The following is a 20,990-nucleotide window of genomic DNA, read 5'->3' as shown; positions in this document are numbered from 1 at the left end:
TGTGATGATCCTGAGTCTGCTTGACACATCTACTGCTTTTAAGGTGCCTGCCATATGGATTCCAGCGATAGGCTTTACCCCAGCACTACATGATTTTTTTAAAGATCAGGCACCATTGGACTTTCAGATTTATACCACACATTTGGTGGGCACAAATTGTGAATATTTGTGTATAATTTTAAATGTATAATTCTGTGCTCTGTTACAAATGCACCAGTCTTACTATTCAGCAAATGTTCCAAACAGTAGCTACAGGGCACAATCCTATATGGATAGATGAACTTGAAGGCTGATGCCTATCTAATGCAGGATGGCCAGAACAAGGAAGGAATCCTTTTCTCTGTGCTTCGGCCACCCTGGATTTTCAGCTGGACACGTGATTTTGGCTGTCTAACTGGGGAGTGTCAGAGCGGGCGGGAGGAGGCTGTGCGGCACATAGAAAGCCTCGTTAAGAGGTTTCTGTGGTCTTCTCCCCATCCTGCCCCCAGGAAACCCCCCTTTTCGCTCTCTCAGCATGCCGTTTCCAAGTGTGGAGACGGGTAAGAACTGTGCCATCTATGAGGCAGTGCAGGAGGGGTCGGGGAGTGTGATTTCCGGGAACCGAAAAATCCTATGGCCCTCTAGACACTGTCTATTAGCCATAGGATTGCTCTCTTAATGCACACCTTCTGTTCCGTTAACAATCTGCAGTGATTACAGTCTTATGCTGTTAAGAAGATGATTATATTTTCTATGAATATTATTACGTTATGAACACTGGGTGCTTTTTGGAGTAAAAAGGGTGAGATAGACAAATTTAAACAAAACAAATCTGTTAATTGACTAATAATATATTGGGAAATGGGTCAATCATTAGCAAAATTAACAGCATTGACAAGTTTATGAAATTACCAAAGTTTTGTCATAATGAGAACTATATTTCCTGAGAACTACAGTGAAATTTGAAATCTGTTCAGCTACTCTGCCAAAAAGGGTGGCTGTACCACATGCCAGACTATATTTCCTATAGGTTCTGCAAATTTCTGGTTATTCAACTAAGAGCCTAAACAGATGTTGCATTTAAAGAAACTAAAGTATTAAATTCAGTCCATTACAACTTGTCTTGTGAATGGCCTGACACTTTCAAAAATAGTAGGTTCTAAAAAGATGAAATAATTGGCTTGTCTTATTTGGTTCCATTTAGTCCTAACAATACGTTCTTGTAAAATGGCTATAAAACATTTCCTATTTCATTTTGAACAGGTCTGAATGTAATACAAATAATAGAGAAAGGATTCAGTAGGCTTCCCCTAAAAACCGGTTGTTCAAAGAAGTGTTCAAATTCTAACAACTCACCCACACAGCCTCTCCCATCCTGTGGATACTGATAACCCTGATAACAAAGGCAGCGGTAGGAGCCGAGTGAATTTTCACAGAAACCATGACTGCCACACATGGTGTTGTTGAAACATTCATCCACATCTGAAAATAAGACACATTAATACTAGAGGGATGGAATATGAAGGCAAGGTTAATAGTCCAGAAGAAGACATGTGGAGATAACAAAAACAGATTAATTACATTTTTGGAATATGTTATCGCTGAAGAAGCATCTTCTAGGTGTTGTTTTTCTTAAATGTTCAGAGATCAAGTATAGGTGACTGACTACATGAAACTAACAAAAAACAAGCAATACACTTTTTTTAACAGCAAAATAACAACAACAACAATAATGTATATGGACAAATGCATGTCACACGTATATACTATTATGGTTATTTAACAAAGATAAGAAGATGAAGCATGAAAAAATGGCATCTTATATACAATTTAATGGGGAACAGTATATGCTGGGAAATTTTACCCATCTCATGAAATTTGAACTAAGATGGATCTGTAAGATTTTCTGAGATTAAAACAGAGCCATATATTAGCATTTGTTTATTTTAAAAAGGCTTTAAAAATTCTATATGCAATTAGGCACAGATCATTCAAAGATAAGCTCATTCTAAATTCTCTGGTGACATGCATATAGAAACTGTTATGCTGTTACATGTACTGACATGAGGGGTAAGCTGTAAGGTTAAAGATTGTGATGGTAAGGTATTATTTAAAAAGCCAGTTCCTTATTTCCACAATCACATTCACATTTTGGAAGTGACTGTGTACCTTTACTGCAATATTTTGCCTGAACCAGTTTAATAAGTCAAGTTGTCATGACAAATACTATTGGCAAAATCAGCAAATCCTCACTTAATAAATCATATTGTTTGTCTAATGTTTCTATGCAAAAATACTTCTTACGTCTAAATTTATTCTCAGCTCTGTGAGAAACAAAGAACAGGAAACAAAAAACAGCACAGAACACTGCACTAAACAAAGGAATATGTTCTTCAGTTCCAATGGAATGTGAAATAATTACATAACTATTTTACATAAGATCTATTTTACCAGTGAGACTTAACCAATGCATGAGCTTCAGAAATAATATCTAAACTATGGAGTGTTTGAGACAAGATTAGATTTCTGTGCATAAAAATGAATATGGTCTCAAACTATCCTAAGTTATGGATCAAGGCACAGGAATTTCTACATGAATTTCCATGCATTGTCATATACAGAAAATTAAATGGTGACAAAACTATTTAACATCTATTGTTAGACTAGAAACCAGACTTTTCTTCTGCCTTGCCTTGTTCTTCAGGACTGTCTTTGTTTATTCTTTCCTATTGATCCCCTAATTTTAATACTGTTGACAAGGAGGTGCCACTGACATGACTATAGACACTGAAATGGAAGACAGAATGACCTCATTCTTTTCCTTCTGGAAAAAAACCTCAAACAATTACATTGTGCAGATGTTCATCTATCCAAATTACTGTCCTGTCTAAGATGATGAAAGGTTTGCTTCCATCAACACTGCAGATTAAGAAATTCTATGAGAGCCCTTCCAGAGACAGAGTGAAAGTTATTACTGGGTATGTTTATTAGGATGCGTTACTACTCTTAAGCCCCTTCATGGATCACTGCCTTGTTGTGGCGAAGGGGTGTGCGTAACTCACTGAAGCCATAAGCTATGCCGTGCAGGGTCACCCAAGACGGACAGGTCATGGTGGAGAGTTCTGACAAAATGTGGTCCACTGGAGAAGGAAATGGCATCCACTCCAGTATTCTTGCCAAGAAAACCCTATGGAATGTATCACAAAGCAAAAAGATATGACGCCGGAAGATGAGTCCCTCAGGTCGGGAGGTGTCCAATATACTACTGGGGAAGAGCAGAGGGAATTTCCAAGTAGCGCCGGAAAGAGTGAAATGGCTGGGCCAAAGCCGAAAGGACACTCAGCTGTAGATGTGTCTGGTGGTGAAAAGAAAGTCTGATGCTGTAAAGAACAATATTGTTTAGGAACCTGGAATGTCAGATCAATGAATCAAGGTAAGCTGGAGGTGGTCAAACATGAGATGGCAAGATTGAACATCGACATCTTGGGAATCAGCGAACTGAAATGGACAAGCATGGGCAAATTTAATTCAGGTGACCATTATATCTACCACTGTGGGCAAGAATCCCTTAGAAGAAATGGAGTAGCACTCATAGTCAACAAAAGGGTGGGAAAAGCAGTACTGGGGTACAATCTCAAAAACGACAGAATGATCTCAGTACGAATCCAAGGCAAACCATTCAACATCACAGTAATTCAAGTCTATGCCCAACCACTGAGGCCAAAGAAGCTGAAGTTGATCGGTTCTATGAAGACCTACAACACCTTCTAGAACTAACACCACAAAGAGATGTCCTTTTCATCATAGGGGATTGGAATGCTAAAGTAGGAAGTCAAGAAATCACTGGGATAACAGGCAGGCATGGCCTTGGTGTACAAAATGAAGCAGGACAAAGGCTAACAGAGTTTTGCCAAGAGAACACGCTGATCATAGCAAACACTCTTTTCCAACAGCACAAGAGGCGACTCTACACATGGACATCACCAGATGGTCCATATCGAAATCAGATTGATTATGTCCTTTGCAGCCAAAGATGGAGAAACTCTATACAGTCAGTAAAAACAAGACTTGGAGCTGACTGTGGCTCAGATCATGAGCTTCTTATTGCAAAATTTCGGCTGAAATTGAAGAACGTAGGGAAAGCCACTAAACCATTCAGGTATGACCTAAATCATATCCCTTATGAATATACAGTGGAGGTGAGGAATAGATTTAAGAGATTAGACCTGATAGACAGAGTGCCTGAGGATCTATGGACGGAGGTCTGTAACACTGTTCAGGAGGCAGCAACTCAATCCATCCCAAAGAAAAAGAAATGCAAGAAAGCCAAGTGGCTGTCTGATGAGGCTTTACAAGTAGCTGAGGAAAGAAGGGAAGCGAAAAGCAAGGGAGAAAGGGGAAGATATACTCAACTGAATGCAGAGTTCCAGAGAATAGCAAGGAGACACAAGAAGGCCTTCTTAAATGAACAACACAAAGAAATCGAAGAAAACAATAGAATGGGAAAGACTAGAGATCTCTTCAAGAAAATTGGAGATCTCAAGGGAATGTTTTGTGCAAAGATGGGCATGATAAAGAACAAAGAAGGCAGGGACCTAACAGAAGTAGATGAGATTAAGAAGAGGTGGAAAGAATACACAGAAGAACTATACAGGAAAGATCTGAATGTCCCTGATAGCCATGATAGTGCGGTCACTGAACTTGAGTTGGACATCCTAAAGAGTAAAGTCAAGTGGGCCTTAGGAAGCATTAGTAACAACAAAGCTAGCGGAGATGACAGTATTCCAGCTGAGCTATTTAAGATCCTAAAAGATGATGCTGTTAAAGTGCTGCACTCAATATGCCAACCAATTTGGAACACTCAACAGTGGCCACAAGACTGGAAAAGGTCAGTTTACATTCCAATTCCAAAGAAGGGCAATGCCAAAGAGTGTTCAAACTACCGCACAATTGCGCTCATTTCACATGGCAGCAAGGTGATGCTCAAAATCCTACAAGCTAGGCTTCAGCAGTATGTGAACCGAGAACTACCGGAAGTACAAGCTGGGTTTCGAAGGGGCAGAGGAACTAGAGATCAAATCGCCAACATTCGCTGGATCATGGAGAAAGCAAGAGAATTCCAGAAAAACGTCTATTTCTGCTTCATTGACTACACTAAAGCCTTTGATTGTGTGGATCACAACAAACTGTGGCAAATTCTTAAAGAGATGGGAGTACCAGACCACCTTACCTGTCTGCTGAGAAACCTGTACGAGGGTCAAGAAGCAACAGTAAGAACCGCACATGGAACAACTGATTCAAAATTGGGAAGGGAGTACGACAAGGCTGTATATTGTCGCCCTGCTTATTTAATTTATATGCAGAGTACATCATGAGAAACACTGGGTTGGATGAATCACAGGTCGGAATTAAGATTGCTGGGAGAATTATCAACAGCCTCAGATACACAGACGATATCACCCTCATGGCAGAAAGCAAAGAGGATCTAAAGAGCCTCTTGTTGAGGGTGAAAGTGGAGAGTGCAAAAGCTGGTTTGAAACTCAACATTAAAAAAACTAAAATCATGGCATCTGGCCCCATCACTTCCTGGCATATAGAAGGCGAAGAAATGGAAGCAGTGACAGAATTTATTTTCTTGGGCTCCAAGATCACCACAGACGGTGACTGTAGCCATGAAATTAAAAGACGGTTGCTCCTTGGGAGGAAAGCTATGGCACACCTAGACAGCATAGTAAGAAGCAGAGACATCACGTTGCCAACAAAGGTTCGTATAATCAAAGCTATGGTTTTCCCAGTAGCAACATATGGCTGTGAGAGCTGGACTATAAGGAAGGCTGACTGCCGAAGAATCGATGCTTTTGAACTGTGGTGCTGGAGAAGACTCTTATGAGTGCCCTGGACTGCAAGGAGGTCAAATCAGACAATCCTAAAGGAAATCAACCCTGAGTGCTCATTGGAAGGACAGATACTGAAGCTGAAGCTCAAATATTTTGGCTACCTAATGTGAAGAGAAAAGTCACTGGAAAAGACCCTGATGCTGGGAAAGATTGAAGGCAAAAGGAGAAGGGGACGGCAGAGGATGAGATGGCTAGATAGCATCACCGATGCAATGAATATGGACTTGAGCACACTCCGGGAGGGAGCGCAGGGCAGGAAGGCCTGGAGTGCTATGGTCCATGGGGTCACATAGAGTTGGACACAACTGAACAACAACAACTACTCTTAAGACCATGCCTAATTTTTTTAACAAGCAAAATAGGGATACTTTCATTTCACATATATAATGAGCTGCAGGTTAATAAAGATCTTAGAATTTGCATTTTTAAAAGCTTAATAAGTCTAGACATATGAGGCATATATTTATAATTGAGGTCATGTTAATCTCAGATGCTTCCTGAATATTAAGGAAGCTATTAGATTCTCAAACAAGAATATTGCCTTTAAAGAAAGGCCAACAATCTTGTGATTATGATTATGATGAACCTATTGTACAAATCCCTGTATATTTAATGCTATAAGGTTTAAGTTAAAAAAAATAATCACAAACTATTTTTCATTTCCCTTTCATTTCTTCATTGACACCCACATTCCAGGTAATTATTTTTTGAGCATAGCTGCATGTATTTATAATATATGTTTGCTTGTATGCAATTATATTTAGTCCCACCATAGATGAGGAAAGAGATTGAAATACTCTATAGTGGCTGCATGTTAACAGTAGGATGCTTGGTCTGGTATCAACCAAGTGATCTGTCCTCAACATGGAAATCATTTGGTAGTGGACAAAGGCATAAAATATATGAGCATGACTTCAGTCAGTACCCCAAACTCCTCAACTTCCTACAGAGAAACCAAGCACGAAATAATTTGCCACCAGATGAAAGAGGAGAAAATTAAAGGGCTGAATTCTATATTAAAAGTCCAAGACAAATTGCCAAAGAGGCAATGCAACTAAAGCTTAGTTCCCACTGAGTTGGCTTGGATATTATGATAAGCTATGGTTTATTAAGACAGAGATGCTTGCACACTCCCCCTCCCCTCCCCTCGTGCAATTGTGAGGAGATAAGAAGCTTTTGTTTCTATTTTTGATTAACTGCAGTTTGTTGTTTTATCCAAAACTGACAAACTGTCGTTAGCTATACCTTTTTTGAAACATCAAACCATAGTTTATGAAGCTGGCTTGTTTCAACTAACCATAGTTAATAATATTAACCACAATTTAACAGTTCCAATGTTAACATTAAACTAAGAGTAATAAAAAACAGCAGGAAAAACTTCAAATCTCCTCCTTGTGGCCGCATCAGAAGAGAGCAGAGGAGGGAGCATATGAGCCCAAGGTCTGCTGTGGCTCATTTCTGTCACAATAAACCATGGTTTATCTCGACATCCAAACTGATCCACTAAGGGAGAAATCCTGTTTCTATGTTGTAGTAGTTCAGACTGAAGGTATGGACTACTTAGGTGTGTGCTCAAATAATTGTACGCTCTTCATGTTAGGGAGGAGGCTGGGTTAGTACCCTATTTGGAGGGAATTTTGAATGGAGAAGCACTGAGTAATGTGAATCCCCACCTACAGTTTCCTACTTTGTGTTTCAAATATATATATTTTTAATGATAAAGTTGCTGTTGTGGAAGCAACGAATTCAGGTTTAGGACTCTTTTAGATGTTTTGGGAGATCACCACTCTATGAAAGAGTAATCCAAAACCCATGTATTCAGAGTGCCATTCCCCATGCTGATCATTGCTCATTCAGACAGACTCTTAGGATCAGTACAGACAACACAGCTATCAATGCACCAAAACGACTATGCTAGCTCTAATCCTTCACCACAGGAAGTGCTTCTTTGAGGTAGTTCCTGTTGCACTATAGGCATTACTGGGAATGATGTTGGAAAGAACCTTTAGAACCTTGTGCATAAAAACAGTGGGTCACCTGAGTTTCCACTCGTTAGGGATTAATTTGGGCAACTGCTGGACTACAGTACATTGATCAAATCAGTTACAATATGAATCTGCATATTAATATTCTACAAATATATACTTGAAAGCATTCGATAAACTTTGCTTTTATAAAAAGTAAAACAAATCCAGTGACTGGAAATCTGCAGAATCAAAGCAAACCTGAAATCGTTAGTGTGTTTGTTAAGTACATATCGCATCTGCAAAGGATGGTTAATCTTTAATAGTGCACCATCTGAATATGTAATAAATAGTCATAGTCAGCACACAACTGGGACCCTACAGAAAATGACCAAGAATCAAATATTTTTTCTTATCTAAATGGGTCATTTAGGGCCAAACAAGACAATGGCAACTACACCTGTGGGTTTTAAGAAGATTAACAACAGGTGTGGGGACCCCCAATTTTTGTAGAGATTGTAATGCACTTCAACCCTCTTCTCCCTATCACAGTCACAATGAAAATTACCCCCAGAAGTTATTAGCCCTAGAAGGAAGGCGCCTATTGGTGCCAAGCAGTTTTCCTTCCAGGGCTAACAGAAGCTGGTGTCAAGGGCTCCTTGGAGGTCTCTCTCTGTCTAAACCAGTAGCCAAGTCCAGACACAGACAAAGGAATTCCTTTCAAAGCTTTATTCTTCTTTTACAACTTAACAACTATACTGATTGCAACTAGATCTGAGCAGCACAGTACCTATGCCCTACGTTGGAACAGTTGGTCCCCGTTTGAAAGGGAATTACTGGCAGACCCCTGAACTTAAGGACTAGGGAGAGTCCCTCCCCTTTTCCCTTGGAGCCTCTGGGCGCAGCTGTTGTTTGTGCGCCAACCTGGCACTTCGCCTCCTTTCTGCGCCCTCCATCTGGCGCCGCTCCCTGTGTCTGCGTCACGCATCCACCAAGTCTGCTATCTGTGCTTGGTCACTGACTGCTAACTAAACTAGGAATGCTGGTGGGAGGAATCTCCGTCAGCTGTTGGTCCTGGGAAAGAGGAGCGCGCTCCTCTCCCAGGAGCGACTGCTCTTCCTCAGAATCAGAACTACTCTGGGATTCTATGGGCTCAGTGTCCACCCTGACAGCTGGGAAGGATAATTTTCAGCAGGACCAGGGCGGGTGTATTTCCTCTCCCCACGTGCTGAAGTACTGACAAACACAGATGTGGTAGCATAGTGTCTAGTTTGGCCATGAAAGGCTTCCCTTTTTACAAATGGAAAGGGCGTGTTTTTCTTTCACCATTTTGTAAAGCACACAACTTGCAATGGGGAGAGAAAGGAGAGGAAGAGGAAAAGGATCTTAATATACCATACCAATTTAAAATTAGCATTCTGCAATAATGCTGAATGCCAAGCTCAAAATGAGCCTTATGTAGCCATTTTGAAGTGAGAGACTGTGCAGGGATGAAGACCCTGCTGGGCTGGCTCCCTATACTGCTCTACCTAAAGATGATTACGGCATTCTGGAAATGGGTGGAGGCAGGATGCCAAGCACTAGCAGTGGATCCAAGCCACAGAGGCTGCTCTATAAATTGCGTGGGAGAGTAACAAGCTAGAGACAGAGAAGAGAAACAGCCGGAAGTCTAAGTAGTGGAGACTGACAAGGACCAAATCAAGGTTTGTTTTCCTGGAGATTGGTGTAGGTTACAGTGTTGGGAGATAGATTTATTGAGCTTGGAGGGAGATACAGTAAACACTTTGATCTTTTGAGATGTCAAAGCTTGATTTCCCTAGGCTATTTAGGCTTGGAGATATTTAGCTCTTGGACGATTGCAGAGATGCTAAATTGGCTCTGAGGCATCTTATTAGTAGGGGAGTTTTTCGCACAGATATTAACTAGTCTGAAATCAACAGAATGTGCTTATGAATGATGAGCACTTACTACCCCAGTGCTTAAAAATAAAAATTTCAAATTTCAGTAAATAGATTGGCCAAATGCTTCCTTCTGTAACATACAAAAAACCTGACAACTCTTCATATGCAGCAAACTGGTACATACGTAGCAAACTGAACAACGTAGTTTCATTTGAATTTTGTAGAAGTATACTTTATGTCCACCCTGAATATTTATTCAGTTAGATATATTTTGTTATGCTTTAAGCATTGTCATGATCAGCCCGTACATTAACTCACTGCAGAAGAATTAAGGCTACAATCCTATACACTTATCAGGAAGTAAGTCCCACTGAAATCAATGGGACTTACTTCTAAGTAGACATGAATAGGATTGTGCTATAAATCCCTTGTTTATTTAACCCATCTTACCTTCACATGTTTGGCCATCTCCAGATAGAGTAAAACCCTGCTCACAAGTGCAGTAGAAAGAGCCTTCTGTATTTAAACACTCCCCATGAGGTAAACAGAGATTGGATCCTGCACATTCATTGATATCTACAGGGGACAGAGAAACAAGAGATCAAAGATGCATACTTTTATTTGAAGTATATATACACACACACACCCCGTTGAGAGTTCCTATATATAAATGTCAATAACATTTAGTAAAACATGAGTTTATTATATCCCGCCTTTTTTCCTCCTTAAGGAACCCAAGGCAGCGTACATAATCCTGCTCCTCCTCCATTTTATCCTCACAACAACAGCCCTGTGAGGTGGGTTGAGCTGAGAGTCTGTGACTGGCCCAAAGTCACCCAGTGAGCTTCCATGGCTGAGTGGGGACTTGAACCTGGATCTCCCAACTCCCAGTCCAACACTCTAGCCACTACATCACACTGGCTCTCAAGTGAAAATATTTCTGAAGTGCTCACAGGTATGAAGAACTCTAACACAGAAAGACTATGCTAAATGCTAATAACAGTCTAACCCTGCATTAAGACTTAATTCACAAAGGCAGGCTTTTGTTTGAATGGAAATAACGACAAAGATATCCATCAAGAGAATCAGATTCTCCATGCCTTCTCTAGAAATCTTCTACCTCAGTTCTGAAAGACTGTGGTTGTGCATCTTGCAATCCATAACAGTGAATGAAAAAAAGTAAGTCTATGCGGTTGTGTAAGCACTGGTGGAACAGCTAGTGCAAATAACATGTAGCACAATGAAGTTTTAATGAGTTGTGAAAGCGCCTGTGCAATGCCTTGTGAAATCGGAATCAAAATACTGGATTTGACACATACGTATGCAACAATGAAACGGGGTTTCTGCAAATGGTAGAATGTGTAATGACACCATTGGATATAACCTGATTGCCAGGGAGATGTCTGGCCAGTGTGATTTCTCCTGTTATGATGCTACAGTGACAGGAGAAACTGTGCCTTTTGAACTTTGATGGGAATGCAGTAATTAAAAGGGTCAAAGTGTGCTCTTTATGCTTCTTATTATAAAATTCCTATAGTCAGGCTGTACCTTGACAACCCCTGGAGGGTATTAGCTGGAAGCCGTCTGGACACGTGCACTCATAAGAACCTTTGGTATTAATGCAGTTCCCTCCACGGCAAACATCACTGTCTTCTTGACATTCATTAATATCTGAAATGAATCCAACATCAAACAAATGATTTTAGAAGAGATTAAACTAATAATATCTTAACAGTGTCGGGGGGGGGGGGGGGAGAAGAATTTCTCCAGGCAAACAAAGACAAAGGCATATTCATGCTACCCATATGTATAATGTGTTCCATTAGGAGGGATGATTAACGGGTGGGGGAACAAGCTGCCAATCAAAAGGTGGCAGAAGTATGTGTGGGGCTCCTCCATGTAATTGGAATCCTTTGGAGATGCATGCTTAGTACTTTGGCATACACATAAACTAGGGAAAAAGACATGTGAACTAGGGAGGATTGCCTCTTGGGTTCCTGTCAAATGGGATCAATTAAGGGGAAAACATTCCCTTGTGTATGCAAGTGAAGCTCAAGATCTACCTGTTTTCCTTGCTGTACTGTAATGGCAGATATAGGTACTCATAAGGGGACAGAGGGTTAGTGCTCTGCTTTGTCGAAGAAGTGACTGTGGGATTTTCTGCTTCAGCGTCCAACTTAATCTGATGAGCTTTGGGTACTATGCACCATGACTAGAGAAGTAGTAAGAGTTGGAGATACAGGCTGTGTTGGAGTGGGTCAGACAAGAAGTAGTAGTTCCTTGGCTGCTGCAACAGCAGTAGGATATGTATATGACATTGAAATATCTACCATCAGCAGAGGCTAGGAAGTGCAGCAGATCACATGAATTAGATAAAGTAGTGGTAAAATCTGTCTTAAAGGTATGGAATCAAACAAGGGTGGGAAACGTCTTCAAAGTCAAGGGCCATTTTTCATGGTGGGCAACTGGCTGGTGGGCTGCACGTCTCAAGGAGAAAGGGGTAGGGCCAAAACAAGAGGGGTGTGGCCCGAAACAAGAGGCATTTTGTACATGACCTACCAACAGAGGAAAGCACCGCTGTATTACTGTTTCTAAGTATTGTTTTCAGGCGAATCATAATCATAATAATGTTTCCTTTTCCCTTTCCTATTTCAGTGTAATCATTTATCAACTGAATTTCATCCATCTTTTTTGTACAAATTTATTATGTACATTTAATTATTTTCTATTTTGTCATGCTTTGTTAAACTAATAATAATAATAATGAGTCCTTTCCGCAGCTTCCAGATCATACCGTTTATCAGTGTTATGCCCATTTGCCCTTCTATCCTTCTATTTAGCATTAATTTCTCATCTACAATTCATTTTCCCCCTTTATTCCCTGCCCCACAACCCCAAAGCCATCACCTTTCAGTGAACAATTTACTCAGTGAACAACAGATCACAAGAGTTAAATGGGAGTTCAAAGGTAGCTCTATGGTGTGGGAGGGTGAGAGAGTGTCCTCCTACACAATAGAGACTTGTGAGAGATGGCTGCCAGAGTGTCTCTCATAAACAAAAACTGAACAAAAAGATTCACAAAATGATGGGGCACTGTTGGAGATTGCGACCTAACTGCAGGAGAGTGCTCAGACTCCTCAGAAATAAAAATACAAGACTAAACAAACAGAACTACCACCAACAAAAAGATAAACCATGCAAGTCTGGGTGGAGGTGTCACTGGACATTACATACATTAAATTAAATTAGGGCCCATCACAGTGGATCAGCCACATTCGTCACAGCAATCACAATTAAAATGAATGCACTTATTTGGAAGAATTGTTGCATTTTCCAAGTTCAAAATATTGTGCTGTGAATGTTCAGAAAAAAAAAATTCCACAACAGAAATTAAGTCTTGAGGGGAAGATGTGTGAACTGCATATAATAAGTATGAAAGAGATGTGAATTTACTGCATTAAAGTTATCTCACAGAAAGCCTTTGCAGCCATAATCAAAGACCATTCACTCTGACTCTTCTTTGACCTTTACTGAAGGTTTCCAGGCAGAGGCTGGACAACCATCTATTGGGGATGCTCTAGGTTTGAATGTCCTGCTCTAAACAGGGGAGAGGTTGGATTAGATGGCCTACAAGTCACCCTCCAACTCTATGGGCCAGTTCACACAGTCCATCTTGAATTAATTTTCCTGTGAGGAGTTGTGGTGTTTGCCAGCCACTGTTATGAATATGCAAGCCTTGGCTGGGGGTTGCCGGGGCTTGTGTCGTCTGAACCCGGGCGTCAGGGGTTATTTGAGGCTTAAACAACCCCCACATAACCCCAAAACAGACAAGCTGTGTCGTCTGAACCAGGTCACTGATTATAAGAAATAGTGTTGGTGAGTAAATACTCCATGGTGAATGAGATCACGTCATTTGTTATCAGGATAATCACTTTCTAACCAAACCAAAGGTGGAAGAAACAATGCATAAATATATAACATGCAAAAAACCCATATACAAGAGTATTTGACTGAATTCTTCATGGAAAAATGTTATCTGTGGAAGCTACAGTTTTACCTTCACAATGGTCTCTTGTAGGTGACAACTGGTAACCTTGACCACAAATACATCTGTAGGATCCAGCTATGTTTCTGCATTGCCCATTTGTACAGAGCTGCTGCTGCTGACATTCATCTACATCTATGCATGAAAAGAAAAAGTTTACCTTTGGAAAAAGACCCTGTTTATTTATACTCCCCCCCCTTAAAGTGTTAAAAATACGTTCAAGAGCGCATTAAGAGTGGGGTCAAAATAAAGTCTGCACACTTTAGTGTAGATTATTAGCAAATTCAGAAATTTTAGAATGCTCTAAAATACTACTCTTTTTTTAGGGTAAATTGCCTTCCTTGCATTGTTGATTGCATATTCTTTGGTAATGCCAAGTCCCCAATGGGAGAAATTGTCTGCTGGAACTGGAGATCTCAAGGAAGCACAATGGCTGTATGATCTTTTATACAGACTGACTGCAGTGGTATCCAATTGCTGTTCATTCAGAGCTCGCAGTGATCTTTCCCATTCTCACAATTTAAGGATGGTCAGTTCATGCCAACATCTGGATTTCAGCAGGAAAACTCATTTCAAACTTACAACAACAACAAAAACATATGTCGCTCTAGGATGGTGCTGCTGACTCAACAAGCAGAGTAGTCTGGTGTAAGTTCATAGAGAACTATGCGCTCAGAACAGCCCATGATAAGAAATGGAAAGCCTTAGTCCCCATGTGCCATCTTGAGTCTATCACTCTTTCCCTAAGGGCTGGATTTCCTACAAGCTGACTTTTCACTTGGTTTACAGGAAGGGTGTAAGGCAGCCTGGTGCCCTCCAAATGTTTTAGATTACAACTGCCACCAGCTCCAGCTGGCATAGCCAATGGTCAAGGATGATAGGAGTTGTAGCTCAAAACATCTGGAAGACACCAGGTTGCCAACCCCTGGTTTAGAGTCAGGGTTTAAAAATAATAACGGGTACAAGTCTAAGCCAAGAGTGCAAAATGAGACTGAGAGTTTGGGTCAGAGTTTGGGACAGCTAATAGCCCATTTGAGATAAAGTTCAGAGATAGTTCATTGTTCTGCCTCCTTCATTAATATTTCTCAAATTATGCCAATGTTCATTGCAAAGTTTTTAAATTTCAGTGCTTTGCGCTCTGCTGGCCTTCTACTCTCCTTTCATACTTTATAGCCTTCTTTTGGTCCTTTTCAGAGGGAAAGGTGAATTTTCTCGCTGCTGTACTTTAAAAAAGATACATGGAGGTGCTCTCCCATGGTGGCTGAACTTATATATTTCTCTCAAGACGTCAGCACATCAGGAAGTAAAATAGCACAACAATAACAGGTGTACAAGCAAATCTATCCCCACCCTATGTTTGCTTTTTAGGAAGTGGCATAAGGAGGTTTCTGCCAACCTCACACATTGGGTGAGGAATACAACTCCTATACTTTGAATGCCCACGTTTAACAGACTATTTTCCCCTTCTTGTTATTTAAAGTGTAAAGGTATCAATCATACTCCTACCTTCACACTGATCTCCTGCCGGGGACAGTTGATAACCTTGGCTACAAAGACATCTGAAAGATCCCTCGAGGTTTTCACACTGGCCATTTGTGCAGAGACTACTATACTGACATTCGTTTATATCTGTGAATACAAAGGATGCATTTAAAACATTGCTTGCTTGTTTATAATGATGCTTCAAGAGAATCTGCAAGCAATGTTTTATTAACTTGTATAGCTGGCCTCAGTGAGGCTTCCTTACAAGACCCACTTTTATGCTACTCATCATCTTGCTCTTGCATCTGCACCAACTGATCCTTCTAGGAATGTTATTGAGGAATCATTGATGGGGAGATTATTTTGAACTACAATTATAAATTACAAAATCAAAATCTGATGTCTCCATAAACTGTAAAACTGTTAACTGTGTGTGCTCTGCGCCAAAGTCTAAATTTTGCATTTAGAGTAATTAATGCAACAAAATAAAAATGAGTACAAATAGAGTTGTTCTTCATAATTTAATACTTTAGGGGAGCTTCTCCAAAAATGTCAATTTCTTTTGTTTTTGGCAAGGTGGTCACTGGAGTACAGGAGAAAGAATGATGGGGAACAAAGGGATTGTGCTTAAGACATTGGGCTTAATTATCCAATGGTGCCATTCCGCAAACTCAGATCGCGCTGGTGGAGTTCCGTCAAATCTTTCAGTTGCACAAGTACTTGTGGAATGTGCGCTAGTGGAGCACATAGCCCCCTCCTGAGTATGGTTGCGCAACCTCTTGCACAAGTGGAACTTGTACGAGAAGTTATCTCTTTGCACAATGCTAGGAACCTAGTTTCCACTAGTGCAACAGCATGCAATGACACAGTTGGATATTGCCCATTATGTTTACCCCTATGGAAGTGAATTAAAATGACACAGTTGGATATTGCCCATTATGTTTACCCCTATGGAAGTGGATTAAAATGGTTGCTGGACAGTATCTCTTCTCTGGCTACATGTTTGTAGTGATAGCTACAAGGAACCCCTCCATGAAAGGTAGAGAAAACACTATATGGAGGTCATTTTAAGCAGCCTTTGCATGAAAAGCCATAATGTGCAGATCAGTGAAAGGAGTTTCAGATATTAAAGGCCTGTTGGAAGGACATGAAGTTATACTGGGTATAAAATTCCACCATGTGTGCAAAACCAAACCAGTTTTTGAGATTTTACCATCTACTGTCCCAGACATTTAAGTTTTTATCTACAAAAAGAAAGCTTTTAGGAGAGGTGAAAAGTAAGGTTTATAAAGGAGGAAAGTAAGTGGATAGCTAGGAAAGGCGTACAGATAATGGAAGTTGTCTGCTTAAAGTTATAGGAAATGCTGAGTAAGCCTTTCAGGATTTGCCAGCAAGCAGTAACGCAATGAAAGACTGTATCAAGACATTCCTATCTGCTCTGCCTGTCATTTTAAAATGTCTCCTTTGCTTTGAACATTGAAAGCAGACAGCATAGGGTAAGATGCCAAGAGCCAGAGCCAATGTAAGCAATGATGACATACATACATACATATATCCTAGCCTAGCCTAGACACTAAAAACCCATGCACCAAGATTTCAGACAAATCAGGAAAATATAATTTCTTTTAGTTGGATTTCAGAAATATATTGGCCAATCTATTCAGTGATATAGATTTTAAGCAAAACAGTGTACAAAGTATGTAATATCTACATGTGTAAACTATAAATTTCTTCAACTTACAAGATAATAAAGTGAGTTTTAACAACTACATTATATTGTGTTGCATGAGCAGACTGAAAGAGCAGGGCCAAACCCTTGGAATATATTATTGCTCCTTTACTCTGATGGTAAAGGTTTGAACTATGCAAAGCCTGACGTGAAATATGAGGTGCAGAAAGGAATAGAAGGTTTTAATACACTTCCTTCATGCAAGAAGAAATTACACTCTGCATTCAATTTAGTGACACCAAAACTAGATGTTTCCAGAGACGCATGGCTGATAATGAAAGCAGCAGCCTCATGTCTCCTCCTCCTCTTCCTCCTCCTCAGAAAAGGGCAACAAAACAAATAAGTGACTTGATGAAACTGCACACCAACGAAGTGCAGCAGAGGCGGGGAAACCCAAAACACAATGTTGTTATGTCACGTATTTTATTGTGACATGATGTCTCATGAGATTGGAAGAGGAGATGTAGGGGTACTTGTTTTTAGCAGCAGCCACACATTTCCAGACAAAACTAGTCCAGATATGAGGTGCAGTCACAATCTGTGCAGGATGTGCTCTGCAGTTATCTATCAGAAACCTAGGGTGCTTCCGGATGAGGCTTTTATTGTGCAATCGCACTCCCTCATTCATGGAAGTTTAGCTTTAATATATTTGTTAAACATTACGAATTTGTTTAAGTGATATATTATTGTAAACTGCCCTGTAAAGGATTTTTCCTCAAAGTCAGGATATACAATCAATCAATCAATGGGGACAATGGCATTTTAGTGGAGATGCAGCCATGGAGAGTGGCCCTCTCCACTGAAAAGAACAAGGAAGATAGCTCATGCAGGAGCTATTTGTCAATACTGGGTATGTTAACACAGCAATAACTATTTTTTCCCTTTTCTTATCAGTTTCAGAAGTACTTAAGAAAAGGGAAATCCTGAATATAGAGCAAAAATTAGCATGGACAATTAGAGAGCAAAAAATCACATTAAAACTGGATTCAGATGAGTGCTATATTGTGAAACTGCAGGTGATTAATTAAACGGCATAGCAAAACTTATAATTAAGAGATATTGAGCTTAACATTTTGCAAGACATTATCTGTATTTTATTAAGACTTATATAAGACACAGTTCTTGCATTTGCATTTTTTCTACTTAAATTTATACAGCAATGGCCCTCAAAAATATCACTGGCTTCACTTTCCATTAAGTCGTAATGGAAGTAGAAGCTTACATCCATGCTGGGCTGAAGGGTGGTAACATAATGGGCCATCCAAATATTGCCCCCACCCCTGAAGAGAGCAGGGTGGACACAAAATCCATGTGGCCTCAGGCCCAGCAGTCAACAGAGTTGCTGGAATAGTTAAACGAGCAGAAGGGCAACTAAGCCCTCGTGTGGCTGTTGTTAGGGTTGCTCAGCCAGTTGAGTCCTTTCCAGCTATGTAACTAAATGGATAGGTCAGGCAGATTTTATCGCTCCCAGATGCCTGCCCATTCTTCTTCTAGGATTTCACATCTACTGACTGGGTGCTGTTTCACATCTGCTGAATGAATGTTAGAGCCTACCTACTGAGACTGCAACTTCATTGTTGCAGCCTATTTCTGTGAACTGTACATGGTATCTTCCCCCTGTATTGGTTCAGAGTGGCACAGTTATATTGTCTTCTTTTGGTTTGGGTTTCCCCACAGTTAAGATGACAAAGAGCCATTTGGGTAAACAGGTATAACACTACAGCCCAAATTTCAATTTTAGTTAAACAAAGGCATTGGATCCAGTCTAAGCTAGTTACACTTAGTTCTTATTGAAATTAATGAGACTTAAGTCATGACTAACTTTCACACTGATTTCAATGGGACTCAAGTGCAACTAACATAGTATGGATCCAATCCAAGGAACATAGGTATAAACATTTCAATCAACTCTAGAGTACTGCAGAAAAGAAAACGCAAAGGTAAGAACATTTGGAACATAAAACATTTTCAACAAGATACTTACCGTGACACTTCCCATTCCAGCCTCTGAATCCATCTCTGCAAGGGACACATTGGTAAGAACCAGGTGCATTAATGCACTCTGCATCTGGACAAGTATGAGGAATTGAGCATTCATCGATATCTTAAAAAAATAAGTTAGTTAAGGTTTTAATAATAAATGCATCTTAATGCTATAATAGTATTTAGGATGGTATATAGAGAAAGTTGGGTGCTATGGACAAGAATCTTAAATAATGTAAATTAACATTGATCCACTGAAGTACATTATGTAGTGGCTACAACACTGAGTTTGGCTGTATACAACTTATAATTAAATCTCCACTCATCTATGTCATTTACTAGGTGCCATAGGCAAGTCGCTATCTCTTAGCCTTACCTACCTCCCAGGACTCTTAAGAGGATAAAAACACAATTCTGAATTCTTTGGAAGAAGGGCAGGATGTAGGAATTCAGTAAATACATACATTTCAACTGGAGATTAGACTTATTATGTTTAAATGTATGGATTACTTTGCTAACATGGGCAACGATCCACAATTATATGGAAGCACATTCCATTGGCTAAACCAATGGTTTAGGGATGAAGTTAAAACCAAAACATTAAAAACAGTCTCCAAATAACTCATGATTTATTTATTTAAGCAAAAAAACAGGGATATGCCACATTTGTGGTTTTGAAAGGTCTTTAAAATTAAGATTTTAATTTGTTGACAAAGTCAATGAAAAAACAGATGTATAATAAATACATTGCTGGAATAAGTTATAATATAACTTACAAATTTATGTAAATAATACAACTTTCACCTTGTTTTGGGGCCCTCCAGCTTTCTTACCTAGCTTCTTGAAAATCAATCTAAGCTATCCTCACATATCAAAGCCAGTTTGCTTTGGTAAACAACACAAAGGAAATATGCAATATTATTTTTATTCCACTGTGTGGTGCAGCATCTAATTGGGTCTGTGGGGTGGATGAAAGGACTCCAACTTAAATGGATTATTAAACTGGCCACAACTTTATTAATATTGAATAGGATTGGCGGAGGCATAGGGTGTGGATCCATCTATCGGGCAGCCCAGCTGCTGTCCAATTTTCCATCTTGGCCCACCTGCCAGGAGTGTTGGTGGAAGGGTTACAGGCTCACCATGGCGCAGACCGCTAATGTGGACCCCTTTCCCTCCACCCTGGATGTGGCACGCTTGCAGCCACCATGCTGGCTTGGTCTTGGTGCCACACCCTCCCAGATCCCTTAAGGGGATCCGACCGCAGGGAAGTGGGGAGCCCAATCCTACTCTCCCATCCAAACTGATCCATCCCAATGCCTATCACGCCCCACAAAGTTGTGACATAAACAATACAATTCTACCAAGACAGCCCACAAATAAATAGTTCAACTTAAGCTGCTGTATCAGAACAGGTGGACATCCTTAGTTATTTGCTTTATTAACTATTTCCTAGTTGCAGTACAAAAGGGGAACAATTCACAAGTTCAACATCTCCTCCTCATCTCCACTTAGTTTTTTTGTCAAAAGTGCAAGATGATTTGAGACGAAAGGGCTGCTTACACATTACATGTATTCGCATGTAACATGAAGTTAGCCCCCAACACTGCCAGAACAGTTGGGCTTTGTCTCAGTATTTACCATATCTCTGATGCGTAGAAAAGTCTGAAGTGAAAACTAAGCCTGTGGAGTGGGGGAAGACTGCTAAGGATCAAGAAGGAGACAGCACATTCTGCTTTTCTACAGGTGATTTTGGGCTGCACATGCCCAGGGTCTCACAAGGCTGTGAATGAGAGGTGGGAACAAAGGTTGGGCCTGGAATGGGGTTGTGAAAGCAGGCTGCACCCAGCAAAGCTATAGGCGGCAAATACGGGTGACCGCTTCACATTTGTTTCTTCCTACAGGGAGAATGGGCTACCACCCATCAGCTACAACTCAGGTATGACCGTGGCCAGCTATCCATGCCAGTCTCCCTGAGCATCTCATTGGGAGGGGTTAAAACTACCCCCC

The 20,990-nt window shown here is 40.3% G+C and overlaps 1 protein-coding gene across 15 annotated transcripts in view; it reads right to left on the bottom strand.

Annotated features, from left to right (window-relative positions):
• LTBP1 (latent transforming growth factor beta binding protein 1) overlaps nt 1-20,990 on the bottom strand; it is a 269,829-nt gene that overhangs the window by 57,707 nt on the left and 191,132 nt on the right. For 13 of the 15 annotated variants that reach the window (XM_084828394.1, XM_084828401.1, XM_084828395.1 and 10 more), the window contains 6 exons: nt 18,982-19,101; nt 15,293-15,415; nt 13,799-13,921; nt 11,290-11,412; nt 10,192-10,317; nt 1,336-1,461 (listed from right to left, as the gene is read on the bottom strand). In XM_084828394.1, coding sequence (XP_084684520.1) covers nt 1,336-1,461; nt 10,192-10,317; nt 11,290-11,412; nt 13,799-13,921; nt 15,293-15,415; nt 18,982-19,101 — 741 coding nt within the window. The remainder of the gene's footprint in view (nt 1-1,335; nt 1,462-10,191; nt 10,318-11,289; nt 11,413-13,798; nt 13,922-15,292; nt 15,416-18,981; nt 19,102-20,990) is intronic. The other 2 variants (XM_084828396.1, XM_084828397.1) reach the window with 1 other exon arrangement.

This window comes from Heloderma suspectum, chromosome 1 (genome assembly GCF_057233095.1).
Source record: "Heloderma suspectum isolate Gila_16-S chromosome 1, 16-S_ref, whole genome shotgun sequence".
Classification (NCBI taxonomy): Eukaryota; Metazoa; Chordata; class Lepidosauria; order Squamata; family Helodermatidae; genus Heloderma; species Heloderma suspectum.
This window is presented reverse-complemented; position numbering and strand designations above follow the sequence as displayed.